This window comes from Aphelocoma coerulescens, chromosome 1, assembly GCF_041296385.1.
Source record: "Aphelocoma coerulescens isolate FSJ_1873_10779 chromosome 1, UR_Acoe_1.0, whole genome shotgun sequence".
In the NCBI taxonomy this organism is placed as follows: domain Eukaryota; kingdom Metazoa; phylum Chordata; class Aves; order Passeriformes; family Corvidae; genus Aphelocoma; species Aphelocoma coerulescens.
The window spans coordinates 18312910-18333453 of NC_091013.1; the positions used below are offsets into that span (position 1 = coordinate 18312910).

Here is a 20544-nt window from a genome sequence, read left to right on the forward strand (position 1 = left end):
AATGGTAAAAGTCCAGTTTAGGAAAGCAACTAAACTCAAAAAGCTGACTTTGCCACTCTCTTCCATACCCGTGTTCAGTGCCTGTGAAGGATCACTCCTGTAGTGACACTGTCGTTTTTACCTCCAACATGTCTAGGGTATGGGGAAGGGGCTACTCGTAATCTCCTAAGGGAGAAGCCACCCATACGTCCCCAAACTACCCAGTCTGTTACTTCCAGGGTCCCGTTTACCGAATTTTCCTAAAGCCAAGACACATTCCTCACAGTGCTTAAAGAATGACAAAGTCCCTGCGAGCATCGTCATGCACGGCGGTGTGGCTGGAACGTCGCTCAAGTGGCAGCTCCCGCAGTGCTGTGTGACGCTGGAAAGCGGCATGAGACGCTTCAGAAGGGGCTGTGAAGATAAGGATCACAGCTGAGCACGGCTAGAGACAGTCATGAAATGATGTTGTGTTTGAGCACGCAGTGCCCTTGCCATTGTCACAGAGAAACACCAAGGGGCAGGTGCCTCTGAAGGTAAAGGGTGCCCGCAGCTCGCGTTCCCAAGGTTTCCCAGGCGAGAGGGTCAGGGGTCCCGCCTGGCAGCGGCTGCTCGTCCCTGGCAGCTGCTGCGGCCGAGTGAGGTCCCACCGCAGGAGGACGGGGAACGGCGGGCGCGACCGAGCGCCAATTCCCGGGAGGCGGCGGGCAGCGGCCGCGGCCGCGGGGGGGCGCTGTCCCCCCTGCCCCGCGCGGCCGGGCCGGGCCGGGCCCCTGTGGCGGCGCAGGCGGGGCCGCCCCGCCCCTCCCGCCCCTCGCTCCCGCCGCAGGCGAGCCCAGCCCGCCAGAGCGAGAGCCGCGGCCGCTGTCCTCCGCCAGCCCGCTCACCCGGCACAGCCCAGCCCGGCACGGCACGGCACGGCGAGCCCCTGCCCCGCGCCCCCCCGCACCGCCCGGACCACGCGAGGCAGCCATGGGTAAGCGAGCGCGGCTGCGGCAGAGCCCGCGCCCCGGGGCCGCAGGGGAGCCGCGGCTGCGGGGAGGGCGGGAGCGGGGGCAGGTGCGGGGCAGCCCCGGCGGGCGGCAGCGGCAGCCGCCTGTTGAGCGCCCCGGCAGCGCGGGGAGGGGGAGCGGCCGCCCCTCCGCCCGCCTCGCTCCGCGCCGCTGCCACAGGAACTCCGCGCCGGGAGCGGGAGCGGGGACGGGCGCAGGGACACCCTGTCTGGCGGGACAACGAGACCTTGCTCGCCAGCTGCAGAGCGCTCCCGTCCTGTGAAAATAAATCATTGATGATGATGATGATGATGATAATAATAATGCAGAATGCGGGATCTGTAGTTTCGGAGGCGGTTGTACGCAGCCGGCCCGGAGCTTCTCCATCCCGCGGTCCGTTCCGCAGGAGCCGAGGAAGAGGCGCGCTCGGGGGGAGGCAGGAGCGCCCCGGGTCTCCCCGCGGGTCTCGGTGCCGCCGCCCGGCGCTGGGAACTGGCTTGGTCTCGCCTGGCTTCCCCTCGGAATAAGGCGGAGTGGGGGAGCCGCGCAGCCCCTCTTCGCCAGACCCGCGTCCCCAGAGGTGCGGGTCAGTTTTTGCCGGGGTGTGAAGTTTGGTCGGGAGAGGGGGGATAGCCTCGGGACACAGGGAGGAGAGTGAACGTGCCTCTGGAGACGGGCAGCGCTGAGTACTCCCCTGTGCTAGGCGTGATGCGTTTAGCTGTGAGCGTTAGGGAATCCTGCGGGCCGTTGGGATAACGTGGTGCGCTGTTCCCTCTGCTGCGGTGGAGGGAGTTGGGTGTGTGTGGAAAGTGGCGACTTCTGTTCTCAAACTTATGGGGAGGGTAGCGCTTGCGTGAGTGTGTTAATAGGAGCAGAAATGGGGCCCTAGGGAGGGAAAGATTCCTAGAGTACATGTGTCCGTCGGCAGTTAGCATTCACCTTCAGCCTTCCCATCCTTTCCGCATGGGACTTTTAGTAGTTGCTTCCTGCAAGCTCTCCTTTCAACCAACAATACATGCAAATTAATTAAGTAGTAGTGAAAGTTAGGAGGTTTGGAAAAAGAAAAGAAAAAGATAAAAAAGTACAGCTGTATCTTTGGTTTAGTTTGCTACTGGCATATTATTGCTTAGAGGTTGCAGCTGCTAAAGCAGAGCTATCAGTGCGTGCCCGAGTGTTAATATGCACATACTGATGCTGGCACTGTCTCTGGTTTTAATTAAGAAGAAAAAAAAATTAATTACTCAGCCAAAGCTAAAGGAAGCTGACAGAATTCCTATGGTTGCTACTTTGTTAAATTAATTCGCATCACCTAATTCCTTAATTTCTAAATGCTTATTAACTGGTTTGTTCCCTAGCTTAGTGAAGATCAGACTCCTCTTGTATTAATGTCTTTTTAGCTAAGCTTTTTATAAGTTTTCTACACCCCTTTCAGTGCACGTTGAAGTACTGATTCCTGTAGCCTCAGCAGCTCTGATGGTTGAAACAAACCAACCAGCTGTTGTAACAGGATCAAAAAGCTTATGTTTTGTGTCCATATTCTGATACTCATTTTTTAGACTATTCTTTTCCTATGTGAACTTCTGATATTAAATGAAACTTCAAAGTGGGCAGCTTCTCCTCTTGTCCATATCTCACTATCCTCCTCTTGACTTACACTTTTACTGGCATGGGTTGATGTCCAATAAATATTGGAATGGGGAGGGAAGAGGCATAGAAACAAAGGAATGTTTTTACTGTCTTATTAAGAGAAAAGTATTGATTTCCAAGGTAACACATGTAAAATTTTTCTTTAATGTCTTTGCTGCTAACTGTATGAAATTGGTTTTCCTTCAGTGAATTAAGTTGCTAGCTGTTTGAAATCAAAAACTTGTTTTAAATCTATGTGAATGATTCATCTTAAGGAGAAGCCCATCTTTATTTCAGTCCTAAAATCTTAGAAAAACACTAAACTTAGTCTTGCACATTGTGAAGTGTGTGAAGTGTATAATTTATGTCCATATAGAATGTGTTGTCCTGAATGTAGCAGCTGGGAAAAGGGGAGTGAAGACAAGAAAACTTTTCTTGGACATTTTGCTCATAATGATGATAATAACAACACAAAATTCCAAGGTCTCCCGAGTTCTTTGCTTGGAAGCACTGTTGGATGACCAAGCTGTGCCTGAGTGAATGATAGTTTGGTCAGTCAGCAGAGGGGACTTGGAGCAGAAATTTCATATGAAGTACTTCAAAAAGAAGTCACAAAAAGAAGCCTTTGTCAGCTGGGGATCCAGTCCTCCATGAATACAACGTTTTGTTTCTGTCATTGCATAACTGTTGCCTTGGCATTAGGTAGACTGAGGCTGATGTGATTGTCTCACCAGGCCTTGTGTGGAGCCCCAGTGCTGTTATTGAGCTTCCTCATCTGATGGCAAGGATCTGTTGGACTGCTTCTCATTAAGGCCATTTGAGTTGTCCTTGCTCACACAAAACTTTTGTGTAGGACTGGCTTACCCAGGCTGGTTTTTGTTTTCCTTTTCGGAGGCTGAGAGCCCTCCACAGCCATTGTTGTTCTTTGGGCTTTTGGCTCCCTCAGCACTTCTGAAGCTTGGGCACTCAGTTTTCAACACCAGTAAGGGTTTGCACCAGCTGAAGGGAGGATCCTCACTAATGACCACTGCATTGCTTTGTGCATCTCCTGTGAGAAGTCCCACCCATGGGCATCTTACATCGTGGCACACACTCTCCAAAACATAGTGTTTCACTTAGAAGGTGGGGAGGGGGGCTGTTATTTTACAAAATTAACAAAAAAATGCAAAAAGCTTTGGTTCCTAAAAGTTTGAAAGGCATGATACGACGTCATGTCTTGGGAACTGTATGTTCTCATAATTTTACACTTTTTCTTCTTTGTACTCTCCAAACTGTTGCTTTTTACTTTAAAAGAAGAAGTGGTTGGAGCAGTGTGGGTCCATATTATATTAGGGGTGGTTGGTTTTTTAAAAAAGAGATACTGAGGAGAACACTGTCTGCAAACAGAGGGTGAAACGATGCCTGTCTTTATGTGGGTTCTCATCCCATTTCTCTGAAGCCCCAGTGCAGGAATTCCCAGAAGCCATCTCCTGTCCTTCACACCTTCTCCAGCACATCCAGCTCCCTCAGCAGTACTTGCTTCTTCGTCCCTGTAGCTCCTCCTTCCATCCCAGAGCAGACCTTCCCTTTCTTGTAGGCATTATCTTCAGGAGTTCCACCTTAGGGGCTGTTGCCACCCAGTGAAATGGTCCTTGCTTTTACTTGAAATGTGTCTGAAGTAGGTTCAAATATTTCCTAAACCAGGCTTTCTTCTTATAAACAGCTGGGGGCAAATTCTGAAAGAGAATCAGTCTTCTTTTCTTCTATTCAGCTATACACTTCATTCAGGCAAGAGCTGAAATCTTTTGTGTCTAACATTAATAGTAAAATCTGATTAGCTTTGGTCATTAAAGGTGGCTGGATTTCAATTGCCCAGTGGTGTAGTCCATATTTTCTTAAATTGTACACCTCTTAAACATATTTAACCTTATTCCTATTGAAAGAAACTAATATTCAATTTATCTTCTCATAAAACCTGTGAAATACAAAATTTTATACTGCTGCCTTTCCTCTAGCTCCACAGCATCTGTTTGTGTTGTTAAAAGGTGCTTAATTTTGCCTTCTCACTGTAATCCTTCTTGTCTGAGAAGGAGGTGGAGGAGAAAATATGCATTTCAGATATTCCTAGTATCTTAAGCAATTTGTGCTTTCGCCATATTTACAGGTTCTCCCTCTTACACTCTTTTTAAATGTGTGGTTCTCTGATAGAGGGTATCTTCTGTCCTGTGTGTGAATTCTATGTCTGATAGATCTTGAATTGTTACCTTTCAGAAAAATGTACTGGATGATAGAGTACATTCCTGGGAGCTCTGAACTGTGCTAGTGCCTGATTACCTGTCTTTTTCAGACTGTTTATAGAATTTTTAAAACCAGTTGAAGTCTCCAGGTGTCTTCTAATCATAAAATAGTTTGGTTTGACCTTTAAAGGTCAATTAATCCAACCCCTCTGCTGTGTGCAGGGACATCTTTTCACTTGCTCAAAGCCCTGCCTACCCTGACCTTGAACACTTCCAGGGAAGGAGCATCCAGGGATTGGGCATCCACAACTTGTCTGAACAATATTTAGTAATATCTAAAGTCCTTATTCTAAAATATAAGTCTGGTGTCCATTTCAGGATAAGGTGAAAAAAATTTGAAACTAAAGCCAGTGAAGCCCACTTCCTGGTGTCTCTCTTTTCCTCATGCAGCGGTATCGCGTTGTCTGAGTGGTGCACGTTTTCATTAGCGAGGATTTTCTTTTCCCTGAGATACACAGCTATTGAAGCCAGATGCAAAATAACTGTTTGTGTTGTATTTCCACTGATAGTTTTTGGATAGAAATGTGTTGTTGTCTTTTTAGAAGTAGAAGAACACTAAACCCAGTGAAATTTCACTGAGGTAAAGCATTTGCTGAGGGAACTGCTGTGGGTCGTTGTGTTGCCTCACTCATCAGGATGGATGCTCTTCCCACTGAAACTGATAGATTTCTCTTCCGTTTGACCTCCCCCATGTGCACCCCAGCTGTGTGTGCCCTCTGCCTTTCCTCAGACATGCACACACCTGGTCCCCATGAGTGCCTACCCTGCACCTGCCCAGGCAGCACAGCACCTTGCTCCTCTGTGCAGCTCCTTGCACCATTCCTGCTGAGGTGCCGAGAGCTTGCACAGAGCCATGGGAGCTGTCTTATCGAGCCCTCCTGTAGAAAATTCAATCTCTTTGTGGCCCCACAGGGGGATTGTTGTGGAAGATGGATGTATATGCTTATTAGTGTACATCTAACATAGGTGCTTCTTACCCTGGAGTGTGGGGTTGAGGCCTGCTCCCAATGCAGCACGTGGCATCTTGCTGGGGTTCCAGTCTGATGAGGTGTGTGGTGAGACATATGGGAGGCCCATTCTCCAGGGCTCACTTCAGCATGCTTGTGGCTGGATTGGTATGAGAGAAATCAAGATTCTTTCTGTTCTTCTGGCTGGTTCCTTAAAACCTGTTCGAGTGCCTCTGGGTTTGCATTGGCATGAGTAAATGTAAGGAAAGATAGCTTAGTTTCCTTGTGGGACATCAAAGATGGTTGTATTAAAGTGATGGGTCCCAGCTGAGCCTGCAAGCCTCTGTACAGGTGCAGAATCCTGTGCTGGGAGGATTACTGAGTCAATATCCACAGTGGTCAAAAGGCAAAACAGAGCCCATCACATCCATCTCATAAGGTGGCTTCTTCCAGGTCATGTGCAATGTAGTCTGTGGCCCAAGTGAAGCAAACTTGGCTTGACAGTACCCAGAGAGGAATCCACATCTCCTGATCCTCTCCCAGCATTTATTCTGCAGGCAGGTGTGAACCTGAGACAGCTTTGGTGCAGGGATGGCTGTGCCAGGCAAAATCCTGTCACCCCTCTCCTGTAAACACAGTGGGCATCAGTGGAGATGTCACCATTCAGTGTAATAGGTAGCATCCTATGTACCACTTAATTCTTAGCTTTTTCTTGTTGCTCTGTCTTGGTGCTCCTCTCCATAATTATTTGTCTCTTGGGTTTTAGGCTCAAAAGGTTTCATGGGGAGTTGTGGCTTGGGAAACATTTACAGGCAACACAAAGAACTATGAGAATTCAACATCTTTTGTTCTCCCTGATTTTGGAGCTGTTTGACTAACAGCAATTTCAAAATGTGAATGGAGCTTATGTTTCATTAACAGAAAGATGCGCCAGCCACGGAGCTATCAAGAGGTACAAACCTCAGTGCCTTTCTCTGCATCAGTTTTGGGAGTGTTTTATGCTTTGATAGTTGTGTGCATGTGACACTTGGAAATTTTAGCCTCAAGTTCCATAGCAAATGACTTTCAGAGCTGTGTTTGTACTTTAATGTTGGGGTTTTTTTGTTTGTTTTTTTTTTTTTTTCCTCGGGGAGAGATGTTGTAAAGGACTGTGTTTCAAAGATAGCTGGGACCTGGGTGGTGAACAAAACTGGACTTCTTGAACTGATTTGAAGTATCCAATGTAAGATACAGCCTTCATAATTTTATTTGGTTTTTTGTTTAATGTTTATTAAGTGCATAGAGCAATCACTGCAAATTGCAGCCTAAAGCTCTTGTCTTTGTATACACTCCTTCAATGCCAATGGAAATACAAGAATTGCCCTGATGGCAGAAGTAAGGAAGCAGCTGGCTTGCCTTCCAGGTGCTGGTTTGTGGATAAACAGACAGAAAGGACACCTTGTGTTAACAATGCAGCTGGTCAGGAGATCCAAACCCAGAGTAAATTATGGGAGTTCAGCCAGAGGAGGATTATGTTTTGAGTAGTGCACTGGTTTTCTCGATACTGGAAACATATGCTTAGGCTTATTGGTTGTTTTGCTGAGCTGGAGCAGAGGAGCCTGCCACTGATGGCTAACTGAGGAGGAATCTGACTCTCTCATGCTGCCAGCAAGGCACAGCTAACTGGAACTCTCTGATGCCTGGTTTAACTTTTTAGTCTATGTTTTTGCTAGCTTGCAAATTCATTGAGTCTTCTCAGTTCTAATGCTGAGTGTGTATCAGTGAAGCTGCAATGCAGGTGAGCATTGTTTGCCTGCATTCACCTGCTTGACACCCTCCCAGTAGGAGCCCACTTGGGAGTGTGGCTGCTGTTGGGTCTCTAGCTCTTCAAGATACAGAGATTTCATGCTTTTTTTTGTTTATTCTGTGGGTTTATATGTGTTTTTTGATTGGACACAAATGTTTCATGGCATAAGACAGTGCTTTCATCAACTTAAGACTTCTTTTTAAAGCTTCTTAAGTTTTAGGTTCTATGAATTTCTGTAAGGATTTTCTGGAATGAACTCCTTGGCACACACCATGCCAACAAACACTGTGCCAGTCTGAGCTAGTGCAGAGCACTGGCTGGATCTTCAATACTTTTTTGTAAATGCTTTACTAAAGTAATTTTAATTTTCTTGTTCACTGTGTTTTCTGTATCTTATATGGTAGGTTTCTTTTGCTTTTTTTTTTTTTTTTTTTTGTTTGTTTTTGGTTTTTTGTTTTTTTTTAAGGAATATCTTTTGGAATATTTTAAGTGATTGCTAATTGCATCTAAACTTATGCTTTTGTTACCAAAACTGTGTTGACATAAATGTCATGCGCTTTCCCAAACAAAAGCATAAAATGAGTTTTTGTATTTGTTAAGCACACAGCTGAAAATAAGTTTGCCACATGGAACTTCCCTTGTGGGAAATTAAATGCTTTTCTTGAGCTGTTTAGGCATGCATTTAAAAAAAAAAAAAAAGTCATGAGGAAATAGAGATGACTAGTGGGAATATTTGGAGTTCTCTTGGTGCAAGCACAGGGATCTGCTCCAGCACATCTGTCAAGAACCCACGACTTGCAAGGTGTAAAAACAAGAACACTTCATGTAACATCTGCTTAGGCTCTGTGATGGGCACAGGTACAAAAGCCTTGGAATCTCTGAGATATTTGTCATGCCATGTCAAGGGAATGTAACAGAATCCAGTACATTGTTGCCGCCTGCTCTCCAGCCAGTGGAGTTATTAGGTACTAAAGCTGGTAACAGTTGCATTGAGCCAAAGTTTTGCGTAAGCGAATGTGAGGAATGCAATGCAGAGGGGGCTTTGCTACGTGTGACTGATGTAGCCCCTGTTAGTAATTATTTCCCTCATGCAATTTATACCTTCACTTCATAGACATTTCCCCCATACTGTGCTGAAATTGAAATGGTGGTTTCTCATGCTTGGTAATTGTCTGATGAAAATCCCCCCATTCAGATTATGTCTGGAGACTTAAATAATGACTGGATGGAATGAAAAATAGCTAGTTAAATAATTTTTGCTGGGTTTAGCCTCCAATGTTTTGTTTCTCCCTTTAAATTATTTTTAAACAGTTTGAAAATACCTGTTTTTCTCCTCAAACTTTAGCTAAGAGAAGCATATAATAGATACTTAATCTTTAACCTTCTCCTGAAATTCTTTGAGGTTTTTCATTTTATCTGCCACTGATATGCTTGCAACACCATGCTTGATAAATTGTTGTAATCTACAACATACTAAATTCCTCTTATTCCTCAGTGGAACCTCAGGAAAGCAAAAAAAGAACAAGGAAGGAGTAAAAAAACTCTTGAAAATGCTGATTTAAAGTAGCTGTGGCAGACTGAAGGTAGGTATTTGAGGAATGGGTGGAACTGAAACAAAACACGAATGAGGTAGCAGCACGAGTCAAGACTCAATTGATTTCAGCCTTAAACACTCTGCAGATTTCATTATTTTATTTTCCTGTAGAAGTTTATTTCTGGATTTTTTGATGTTTCCTATGGCTGTCATCATAAAATCTGCTGAATGTTTTCCCATTATCATCAGCTCTCCCGCTTGTTCAGAATGGCTTTGGCTCTTTCCATTATCCTCACACAGAGGAAGCGCTGGATATCATGGTCAAACCTTGTCCTTCCCTCCCTCTAGGCTGATTTCCACTGGGTTTTGTGGGCAGGGGATGTGTGTGGGTAGATAGTTCCCTGCCCCCCTTATTCTTGTTGGCATTTGATCCTCCACTGAAGACTTTCTCCATGAAGTGGTGTCCAGAAGCACTTGCTGGTTTTGCATGCCTGTGATTCACACATGGTAGATGAGCACAGCTTGGCTGACTTGTACTTCCAAGTAAGTGATGTACCTCTCTTAGAGACAGAAAACCGGGGAGACTTTAAAAGAAACAGCTTTAAAATAAACAGAAAGTCAGGAGACACTTTCTAAAAGCAAAATTAAGTCCTTTACTGGAGGGAGCTTGGAGTCTTAGGTTTCTATTTCCACAGTAACAAAAAGGCATGGCACATGTGGAATATTAAGTGTCGTTGCCAAGGCTAATGGGAATGTCCCAGCTGCTGTTAAACCTGACATATAACTGTGTTAATTACTGCACATCGAGTCTTCTGTTCTTATAAGAACATACAAAGAAAAAGGTTGAGGAAAATACCAGTGTAGTTGCAGTAAGCACTAGCTACTTCTCCCCCTTACAAAAATGTGTTTAGTTCATACAAGTGCTTTGTTTCATGTTTGATTAGTTGAACTTAGATAGCATTGGCATTTTTTGGCTGTAGAGATACCTGCCAAATTGTTCAGTGTGATGGCTGTAGGATGGCTATCTACTTTCTGAAGATTACCTACCCTCTTAAAAAGAATTATGTTCAAAGTGGATAGAGAATTAGAAATGTTCCTCATTTGCCACAGAGTTGTTAGCGTTTAACTGAGGGATGAGAATGGAAACAATACCAGAGTTTCTGTTGATAAAAACCCAAAGAAACCCTACCAATTACTTGGAAGTGTAACATCTTTGTTCATTAGCCATTCCTCTGGCCTGCTAACTGGGCTCCCTGTGCAGGACTTCTGGAAAGAGACTGATGAGAATGTCCTGGTTTTGGCCAGGACAGAGGTGTTTTCTTTGCAGTAGCTGTGAGGGGGTAGAGCCTGGAGCCGTGTGGTTGCATATGGGTTGTTATTCTGTACCGCCCACATCGCTGCCAGGGTGGAAGTAAGGCACTCCTGCTTCCCGGAGGAACAGGGGCATGGCTTGCGGGAGGAAAGCGTGGCATGTGGAGGGTGTCTGCCATTGTTTCTCACTGTCCCTGGCTAGGTGAACATTTTTGCCTGTAAGTCGCCCTCTCTTGATACACTTTTTAAATTAGTTGTTACTTGTATTGTTCATTTTCTTATCTCGGTGCTGTTTCCAGTAACTTGTTCTTATCTCAACCCATAATCTCTGCCTTTCGTCTCCCACAGGAGTGGGGGAGGAGGGGAGTGGTTTATGGTCTTTTTTTTAGTGGGAGTACTAAATTGGGGCGTGCCCTTCCCAAACCAGGACAGTGGACTTCATAAGACGCCAAAGAAGGGGAAAAGCAGTTCTCCAGCCAAAATGTGAGTTCCCAAAGCATTCCTTCATCTTTCCCATCATATAAGGCAGGTTTATCAATTCAGAAAATGACATCATGCTTAAGTTCTCGTCTACAGTAATCCTTTTTAAAATACTTGATCCTTTACCCTTGTTTTTTTAGGGAAGAGAATGGTAAGATTAGTAGGAGGGAAGCATGCCTTTTTCCTTCCATATGTGTTTGCGAGCGTGACTGCTGTGCCCACTTCCCACATGGTCAGTAGTCTGTCTTCTTCTGCATGTGTGAAACATCCCTTATGTTGGCTCCTGTACCTTGTAAATAAAGTGTTTTCTATTGCCTTACTCAGAAAATATGTCAAGCTTTTAGTTACATATGCTTCATTGCTCCGACACTTGCGTTTTGCATTTGCATGTGGTTCTGAGATCTCTATGGAGAGAGATTTATTCTCCCTACCCAAGTCTAAACACAGGAGAAAAATCATAGAATCGTAGGATGGTTTGGATTGGAAGGTATCTCAATGATTATTGAGTTTCAACTCCCCTGCCATGGTCAGGGACACCTTCCACTAGACCAGAGCTCCATCCAACCTGGCATTGAACACTTCCAGGGGTGGGGCACCCACAGCTTCCTTGGGAAACCTGGTTGCAGTGTCTCACCACCCACACAGTAAAGAATTTCATCCTAGTGTCTAATCTAAATCTGCCATCTTTTCACTTTAAAGCATTACCCTTTGTCCTATCACTACACTCCTCGATAAAGGGTCCCTCCCCATCTTTTCTGTAGGCTCCCTTGAGGTACTGGAAGGTGCTACAAGGTCTCCCCAGACCTTCTCTTTTCCAAGCTGAACAACCCCAGCTCTCTCAGCCTGTCTTCACAGGAGAGGTGCTCCAGCCCTCTGATCATCTTTGTAACCTCCTCTGGACCTGCTCCAAACGGTCGATATCCCTCCTGTGTTAAGGACCCTGGACCCCAGAGCTGGATGCAGTGCTCCAGGTGGGGTATCACAGTGGCAGAGTAGAGGGGCAGAATCACCTCCCTCAGTCTGCTGGCCATGCTGCTTTTGATTCAGCCCAGAGTACAGCTGGCTTTCTGGGCTGCATGTGCACACTGCTGGTTCATACTCAGTTTTTCATCCACCAACACCTCAGGTCCTTCTTGGCAGAGCTGCTCTCAACCCACTCATTGCCTGACCTGTATGCATAGTTGGGATTGCCCCAACTCAGGTGCAGGACATTACACTTGACCTTGTTAAGCTTGCCTTTATTTGCCATTTTAATGCTATTTTCTCATGTCAGGCTAAATCACTGACATCACAGCAGTATCCCAAAATTTAATTTATCCTGAGCTGCTGCATGTGGTCCCAGAGACATTCAGTAAACTCAGAGACGTTTTATACACTCAGGTGACTTCCATAGTCATGAGTGGACTTGTAGCAGTGACCTTTGCTCTTCTGTGGCAGACATGGATGGAACTGTAACACTTAAAGCCTTCAGGCTTGGCCGCTGTTGTGTGCCCTGCTTTGTCCTGAAGCAGACAGCTGGGAAGAGCACCCAGGTGCATCTCAGGCCTTCCACAGCATTTGGGATGTACTGCGCCAGTGCTTCCTGCTAGGAAATACTAGCAATTAATTTAAAATCCTTCCCCTAGGTCATCATGACTTTTGAGGAGCTTTTGCACTTAACTGTCTCAGAAACTGCCTTTCTTCCTCAAGTGTGACCTGCCAAGGCAGCTGTGTTTCTCTTAAGCAGAAGTTAATGGAACAAAACATAAAGCTTGAGAGGAGGAGATCAGGATTCCAGCACTGCTTAGCTGTGCACTCACCATCAGTGTCCCGTCTGTGGGAGACTATAGTGCATGAGCATGATCAGGGGCTTTTGTGGCTGCAGGACAAAGTGTAGGCCATGGCTTGGATATCTGTGATCCTTTCTGCAAGGGCTTTTGAGGAGGGTACTCATATGGCCTTTCTGGGCTTAGTGTGAAAGAAGACAAGCTTTCTTTTTTGCCCTGGTGTCTGTTTTTGTTGTTTGTTCTTTTATTTGTTTGTTTGTTTTATTAATGAAGTACAAAGGAAAATACTCTTTTCAGATGTAACAGTAACATTGCATAAAAGGGTCCTCCTTGTGTTTGGGGTTGCTGCTGACACACACTTTGGTTACATTAAGCCCTGTGGAGTAGGTGGCTTTGAATCAGAAGGTAACAACAATGTCCCTGTATGTGCTGTGGCAGTGTGGAAATCGGGTAGTGTTCTGCCTGGGCTGTGTAGCTTCCCTCCTCTCAGGGTTCGCATAGTAACCTAAACTTACCTCTGTTCACATAATCTTAAATTGGCCATTAGCTCAGTCGCACGCTGGCATGCAGACCTTTTCATTTCCAGTTTTGCTTGGGAACGCTGTCTCTTCAGTCTCTTTTCATGAAGCTGTGTGTGGGCTTACCTGCATTTGCATGGTAGGAGTTTGCTCAAGGAAATACCTTCCCAAATGTTAGCCCCAGCAGCTGCATCCCTGTGCAGACACGTGGAAGAGGCAGGGCAGCAGCTGCCAGCAAGCGTCACCAGCGTCTTTTGTTTCCCTCATAGCTATGGTGACCCTGGATGTGAGACCAGGAATGTATGCACTGGAGATGATTTAAGGAAATGTGCAGCACTGCATACTAATTGATTCAGGTCACGGTGCTCACAGGATCAGTGCAGCAGCTTCCTGCCTCCCAAGTGGTTCCTGTGGTTCTGATGTGAACCTCTTTGGCTTAAGCCAAGAAAAAAACTGCGTAGTAATTAAAATTAACCTGACCTGCTTTAGAGGAGCCTGGTTTGAATTAGGGCACGATTATTAACTCTAGCAGTATTTGGCTTTGCTGAGTCTTTCCCTTTGCTTCCATTTTGTTCATTTCCTGCCATTCCATCAGCTCAGTAACTGGGGTAGTATCTGTTTATATGAGACCCCTCATCTCTGTGGAGGAGACCAAGGCTAGGCTAACACAAAGCACAAGCCTTGGTGGGACTCTGTCAGGGTGCAGGGCTTGGTGGCTGACAGGGTCTCATGCTGTTCCTTGTCCAGAAAGCCAGGACTATGGAAGCAGAAAATGGGGAGTGAAAAGAAAACTTTATTGTGTGCATAACTGACCTGAATGCTATTCTTCTCATGGGTGTCTAAAATAGTTAACATAATTGAGCTGCTGCGAGTTTACTGCATTAAATCCAAGTCCTCTGAGCTTTAAGGGCATTGCCTTTTATATCTCTGTGTGGGAAATTCAAGAAAAGCGAGAGTGCAACAGAGTTTTGATCTCAAACCGTGGAAGCTTCATTAGTTTGAAGGCTCAAAGTCCCTTGTTCGTGGTTTTTGTTCCCATGAGCTAGATGATGTGCCTATTTTTTTCTTTTTATGTAGATGACACCATTTTAATGTCTATTCAAGCCCTCTTTGTGGGCTGGGTGATAGGTGAACAGGAGTTTTCATAAAATACAGTAAAGACTTTTTGAAAAAGAGCATTTTGCATCGGGTTGTCTTTCCAACAGGTCACAACTACAGAGTGCCAGTTTCAAAGACTCTCATATGACAGCTGTGCTACGTGTTTTCCAAGACATTTTTCAAACATTTTTTAAAGTATTTTCCCAACTTCTTCTCTAGTATAGTGCCTGGATGCCCTGATGCTCCTGCCTTGTTCTGCTGTGCCATACAGTGGTGTGGTAAGGTCCTCCATGACTGTGATCTCTGGTGATGGAGTGAATATTCTTATTTTTTCACCATTTGTTTGTTTTTACAGTGTTGAAAAAGTTGATGTTGGCAGAAAAACAAAAACCAGTAGGATTATGGTTTTGATCCAGACAAGGAGGATACTTGTATTAGAAAGCTCTTTCTCTCAAAAAACTGAAACATTTTTTGGGAGAAAAATGTTTGAAATGCACATTGTGTTATGCTGCCTTTTTTTTCCCCTCTGAAAGAGTTGTGTCTGCAGTGAAATGAAATTGATCCTTAATTTGAAGGCTTGTGTTGGACATTCCCTCAGCTTGGGAACAATTGGAAAGGAAAGCAAACGTATGAGTTGTACAGAGAGGCTGTGTTTTTGGCTCTGATTTTCCCTGATTCTTCCTTTGAAGTTCTAATTTATCTTTGGAGAAAATGAGAATTTAGAGGTCGCTAAACATAATTTTCCACGTTCCTATAAAATGATTAAACATTGATAATATCTAAACATAGCAGTCCCTTCTCCCTTTTCGAAGAATCACATTTTTGCAAGATACCATTAACCCCCGCTGGCTGTAAGGTGTCTCATATTCTTAGGGAGCATCTCTTTGCTTTCTCTGCAAGAGGTGGATCAGTGTCCTTCAGAGAGCTGCAGATGCCTAGTTCTTTAACACTGCAAAATCTTTGCTCTTGGTTCCTGCTCCTATCCAGCCATTGTCTGTTGTAGTCCTTGAATGCTGAAAAAAAAAATCACAAGACCTGCTATTATTTTGGAGGCATTTGTTTTCTGAGCATTTAGTGGCTGGTACTTACTTCAAATCTGCCTTCTTCCATGGTGATGAATGGAAATCTACTATTTTTTTTTCTATTTCATAATAAAAGATGAAGGCTTTCATGCATGCTGTAGATCTGGGACTTGAGCTGGGCACCAGATCTTGATAAACTTGGTGATGGTATTGCAAGAAGCAGTTCAAGTGTAGCTAGCATGTTTCTTCTTCCACAACTCTAGTACCTTTGCTGTTGCTTTGGCAAGAAAAGGCTAAATGTGTTCCACTTTACCTGCCCCTGCTTTTTATGCTCTTCTCTTTGGTACAGGGATTACTGTTGCAGATCTGTAGGAAAGCACAAAGGCTATAGGCAAACCCTGAGCCTACAGAGCCTATGAAAGACTTACAAGCATATCTGAAAGGAAATTGTGGAAACAAAACCGGAATCCCTTCTTTTGGTAGGTGGTACCTATTTGCTGTCTGGAGGAGAAGTACTAAGCATACCACAGGGATAGTACATTTTAAATTCTCAAAATGCTCTGGGCTTCTTCCCCCATCTCTTCCACGTAAAGAAACAAGATCCTGCTATTTGTCTATTTGAGTGATGTCATATGTCTGTCCAATACTTCAATGCATTCCCTGTTTGATCACTAAAGAGGCTCCATCAGCTGTTACATCTTTGTTACAAATGTGTAGTTTAAAACCAATAAATTTGAGGGTGTGGGAATGGGGATTTTCATAGTATGTCATTAAGGAAGTGTTGCAAAACTGATGTAAAGGTCATACTCTTTTGCTCTGCAAGCTCTGCATTTTTCAGGCAAACTTTGCCATAACAGAGCAGTTAGGAAGCAGTGGTTAGTGGGTCAGACAGGCCCAGGGGGCTAAATTGGGGTTTGCTCAGCCAAATGTTAGTGCTTTTTAATCAACACTGAATTTTGCGTGCAACATTCTCTTCCTTCCCCAAAGCCATAACAAAAAAAAAGGGTGTTCAATTGGGTCATGCACAACATCTGTCCTTTACTAAACCAGTTAGGGAGGTACCCCAGTGAGGGAAGAGAAGCTGCCTATAGTCACTGCTAGAGCATCTTTTCACCACTGTGGCTTTGGCGGTCTGGGACAAGCAGCCGTCTATGAAAATCTGTGTGTGGTCCTCAAACCCCAGTTTAGAAGGAAAAGGAGAATTTCCTTTCAGGTTTTGTGCTGCATTTTTACAACAACTGCCAAATTCCAATAAAACTGTGTCATGAAAATAATTGGAAGAGCAATTAATTTACAGTGCTGTGAAATAATTGCATATATTTCTTTTCGTCCTGTTCATCTTCCTTAGGTGTTAGGCTGCTTCACACTAAGGAATTGTTTTGTCAAATCTCTCTCCTGCCACCTGTTCAGTTTCCAGTAAATGTAATTAATGTGATGGTAGGAATGACAGAGGCTTTGGCCTCTCTTATCTAGATGGTTTATATATTCTCCGCCACAGACTATGTGTGAATTGGGCTATCCTGATAAGTTTCAATTTGCTTTGGTACAGGCCTTTTTTGACAAAAGGCTTCATGGAGGCAAATTTAACTTTTTAAAAGTCCATTGCAATAAAAAAGCCTCAGTGAATATATAGTGCAGGCATCTTTGATTTGAAGTTTCTAAGTTCAGCTGAACTTCTTCCAATTAATGTGAGTTTATTAAATTCATCAAAGCAGGCTGAGTCTGTGCTGTATTTTAAGCTAAGAATCACGATTTACTGGATACTTATTGGTGGCTGCTGCAAAGGAACGTAAGAGCAAAAAATGATAATTTTCTTTTTTAAAGTTCTGAAGTAATTCACTCTTCCATGAGAAGAAATATGAGGATCTACTTTGAAGGGACTCACAAGAATGATTGAAGTCCAGCTCCTGGCCCTGCACAAGACAGCCCCAAGGGTCTCACCATGCATGTGAGAGTGTTGTCCAATCACTTCTGAACCCTCTCAGGCTTGGTGCTGTGACCACTTCCCTGGGGAGCCTGTTCCAGTGCCCATCCACCTTTTGGGTGAAAAACCTTTCTCTAATATCCTGTCTAAACTTTCCCTGACACAACTTCATGCTGTTCCCTTGGGTCCTATCATCGGTCACCAGAGAGGAGAGATCAGAGCCTGCCCCGGTGCTTTCCTTCATGAGGAAGCTGTAGACTGCTGTTGCTTTACTGTTGCAAAAACCAGGAGAGTTAACTTGCTTTTGCCTTGTTTCGGGTGAAGAGCTTAAAAATAAAAGCAGTAATTATTTTTAGGGTGTGGTTTTCTACAAAATATTATGGAAGTGGATGACTCCTCTGAAACTTCCAAAGCCAAATAGTTTTAAAGGTAGTGAAGATTGCTTTGAAGTGGATAACTCCTCTCTGGAAAGCCTTGGACTAGTTGTCTTCTCATCATGCTCAATGTTGGCCTCTCCCATTATATGGCAAGCTGCAGAGAGGTGGTGGGTGCAAGTGGAAGTATAAAATGCATATTGCAAAAAACCAAAAACCCAAATGCACATTGGTGTAAATAACTGATTCTTAGAGAACTGTGTTTCAGGGTACATTCTGTTAGTGTCACGTCCTTCTTAGTATGAAAATTTGTCCCAGTTCAGAAATGCACTGATAGATGTGTCTCCTTCATTGCACCACCAAGGAACTTGTGAGCCTGAGAGGCAATACTTGGTGTACTTGGCAGCAGAACATACAAGGAGTCTGCTTCCTCAGGGTCTCTATATGCATGCTTGTGTTAAAAGATATGTTGGAAAACACCCGTGACAGCAGGCAGAATTTAGCTGATTTGAGACTTTGCAGTAGTGATTTATTACTATTGCAAATGCCTGCTTGCTTTAATGGATAGAAGAATTAATATTTTGTGTTAGACTTAGAAGCAAAAAAAAAAAATAGTTTGGAGTGGTGTATAAAGCATGACTTGGAATAATTTTTATTTGGCTGAAACATTGTGTTAAAGACCAAATGAAAGACTTCACTAGCTTCATTTTTCAGGTAAGTAATTGCAGACATGCATTGGTATGTGATAATCCAGGAAACAACTTCTGATTATAATGAAAGCTACAAAACATGATTTATGCTATGAGCACAGTCTTGGAAATGTGATTGAAGATCACCACCATGGAAATGAAGTACAATGCAATTTGGATACAAATGATTAAGCTTAGTAGAGAAATGATTTGTGAAAGCATGGTTACTGGCCCCTTACAGATGTTGCAGGCTAGTAATGGGGCAATGTGCGTACAGACTGACTTGGAACTCTTTTTTTTTTTTTTTTTTTTCCCCAGAACCACACAACAGTTTATTTTTGCAACTCTATTGTTACCACTGTTTTCTATCTAGCAACCAATTGTAATAAGAAATAACTTGATCTGTGGTGGAGATTGTACTATAATTTCAAATTTTATGCTGTTTCATAGTTACAAAATACATTAATTAAAACTAGGGTTTCTAACAGTCACGTATGTGTTTGGGAAGTGCTGTATTGATTGCCAGAACTGCAGGAGAGCAGGCTTTTCTGAGTTGCATTTTTCAGTCTTTTGTAAAAACGCAGAGACACCCCCAAATATGAGTTCATTTTTCAGTAATGAAGTGCTAGCAATTACTTTTACTTCAGCCTTCCTGGGTAATAATTCTTCTATAGATAGTTCCCCTTATATGTACATCTAATGGTATCAATTAATGCTGTAATACACTCACTATTTCAAAACTGCATTATATTGTGAATAAACTTTCATCTCTGAAACACAGAAACTCCTTTAGATACAAGCATACCTAAACCTACATGTAGCAGCTAGGTGGCAGAAACTGTGCCTTTTTAAAACAAAGTGGTACTATAAATGTAGCAGTGTTGCTTTGTAGTGACTGTTCAGTTTCTCTAAAAGAAAAAAAATTTGTGATACCTTTGTTTTGCCAGAAATGTATCCTTTGAGAAGACAACAATAAGCAACTTCCTTCAGTTTTATTGATGGTATCTTTTCTCTAAGTGTCTGAATGGTCAGAAATAGATTCTTCTGTTGCATACATACCATCTACGTGGTTATAAAAGAAAAATAGCTCAGAGCTGTCACCTTGTGCTGTTAGAACTGTGGCTTTTGCAGTGTCTGCTGAGTCATTTACCTGTCATATCTTGTACAACTACAAACGTACAACAATTAAACATGTGAGAGAAGACTTGGTATGTGAGTGTGCCAGTGTAGAACAGAAGCCCAGGGTGTTAACTGTTTAATAGCAGGGACTGTTTCATGGGTTTGTTTGTCAGTGGTGGCCCAGTCTGCTGGGTTTTTCCTCTGCATAAAACGTTGGCCCAGCAATGTTTGAAGGGGCTGTCTAATCTGTGAGCTACCTGTGGTGTGGCAACAGCAAATAATATTTTTGAGTGCACCATCTTATCAAAGTTACACAAGGTAGTTTGTTTTAGGAGTCCAGTAGACTTCCTGAAGAACGACTAAGTTATTTTGTGAGACAGGTTGGGAAATAAGCGCCTTGTTACAAAATGGGGTATTTAAGAAAATGCTTGAGGATGCAGAACTTATGACCGCTCTAAATGAACACTTCATGTGCAACAGCTCTCTTAACTCTTGGCTTTCCAAAAAGCTTGATTCCTTAACAGCCAGGTTGGTTAGAATTTGGAACACAGGAGCTGCAAGGTGGTTCATTTGTTGTGATGTTTAACCTTCATTAAAGGTGACACTAAATAGGAGTGTGTAACTTTACTAGACTCAGAAGACAACATGCAAGTTTTCCTCATAGCTGAAATTGTCAAGAGCAGGGTGTCCTAAAGGTCTGTGAGAGGGTTCAGTGTATTTTACGTGCATTGAACATTGAGGAACACGAGTCTTATGCAGCAGTTTAATAATTTGTAGGGTTACTGTAAAGCCCTTTCAGTCACTCTTGCTTTTTAATGTCAGTTTTGCACATTAACATTATTGAGAAAGCATTATGGTTTTGACTGCAGAAAGTGCTGTCTGATTAAAATGTTATTGAGAATCTTCCTAAGAGCTTTTCTTGTAAGAACAAGCATACTGACTTTAGCAAAATGCTATGCTGTTCATTAAGGCAGTATGCTGTAGCTGCCAGCCTCATGTGATTTACATGAATTCGAAGTCATAGCTGTACCTGTTTCTTGAGTTTATGGCTTTGAGCAAGCGAATTGCATTTTTTTTGGCCCATTTCTCTTTCATTTGTTTAC

General features: G+C 43.6%; 1 protein-coding gene across 1 annotated transcript in view; it reads left to right on the forward strand.

The window, feature by feature from the left end:
* Positions 1 to 854: 854 nt before the first annotated feature.
* GPM6B (glycoprotein M6B) overlaps positions 855 to 20544 on the forward strand; it is a 107291-nt gene continuing 87601 nt past the window's right edge. The window contains exon 1 of the mRNA XM_069003404.1: positions 855 to 955. Coding sequence (XP_068859505.1) covers positions 952 to 955 — 4 coding nt within the window. The 5' untranslated portion in view covers positions 855 to 951. The remainder of the gene's footprint in view (positions 956 to 20544) is intronic.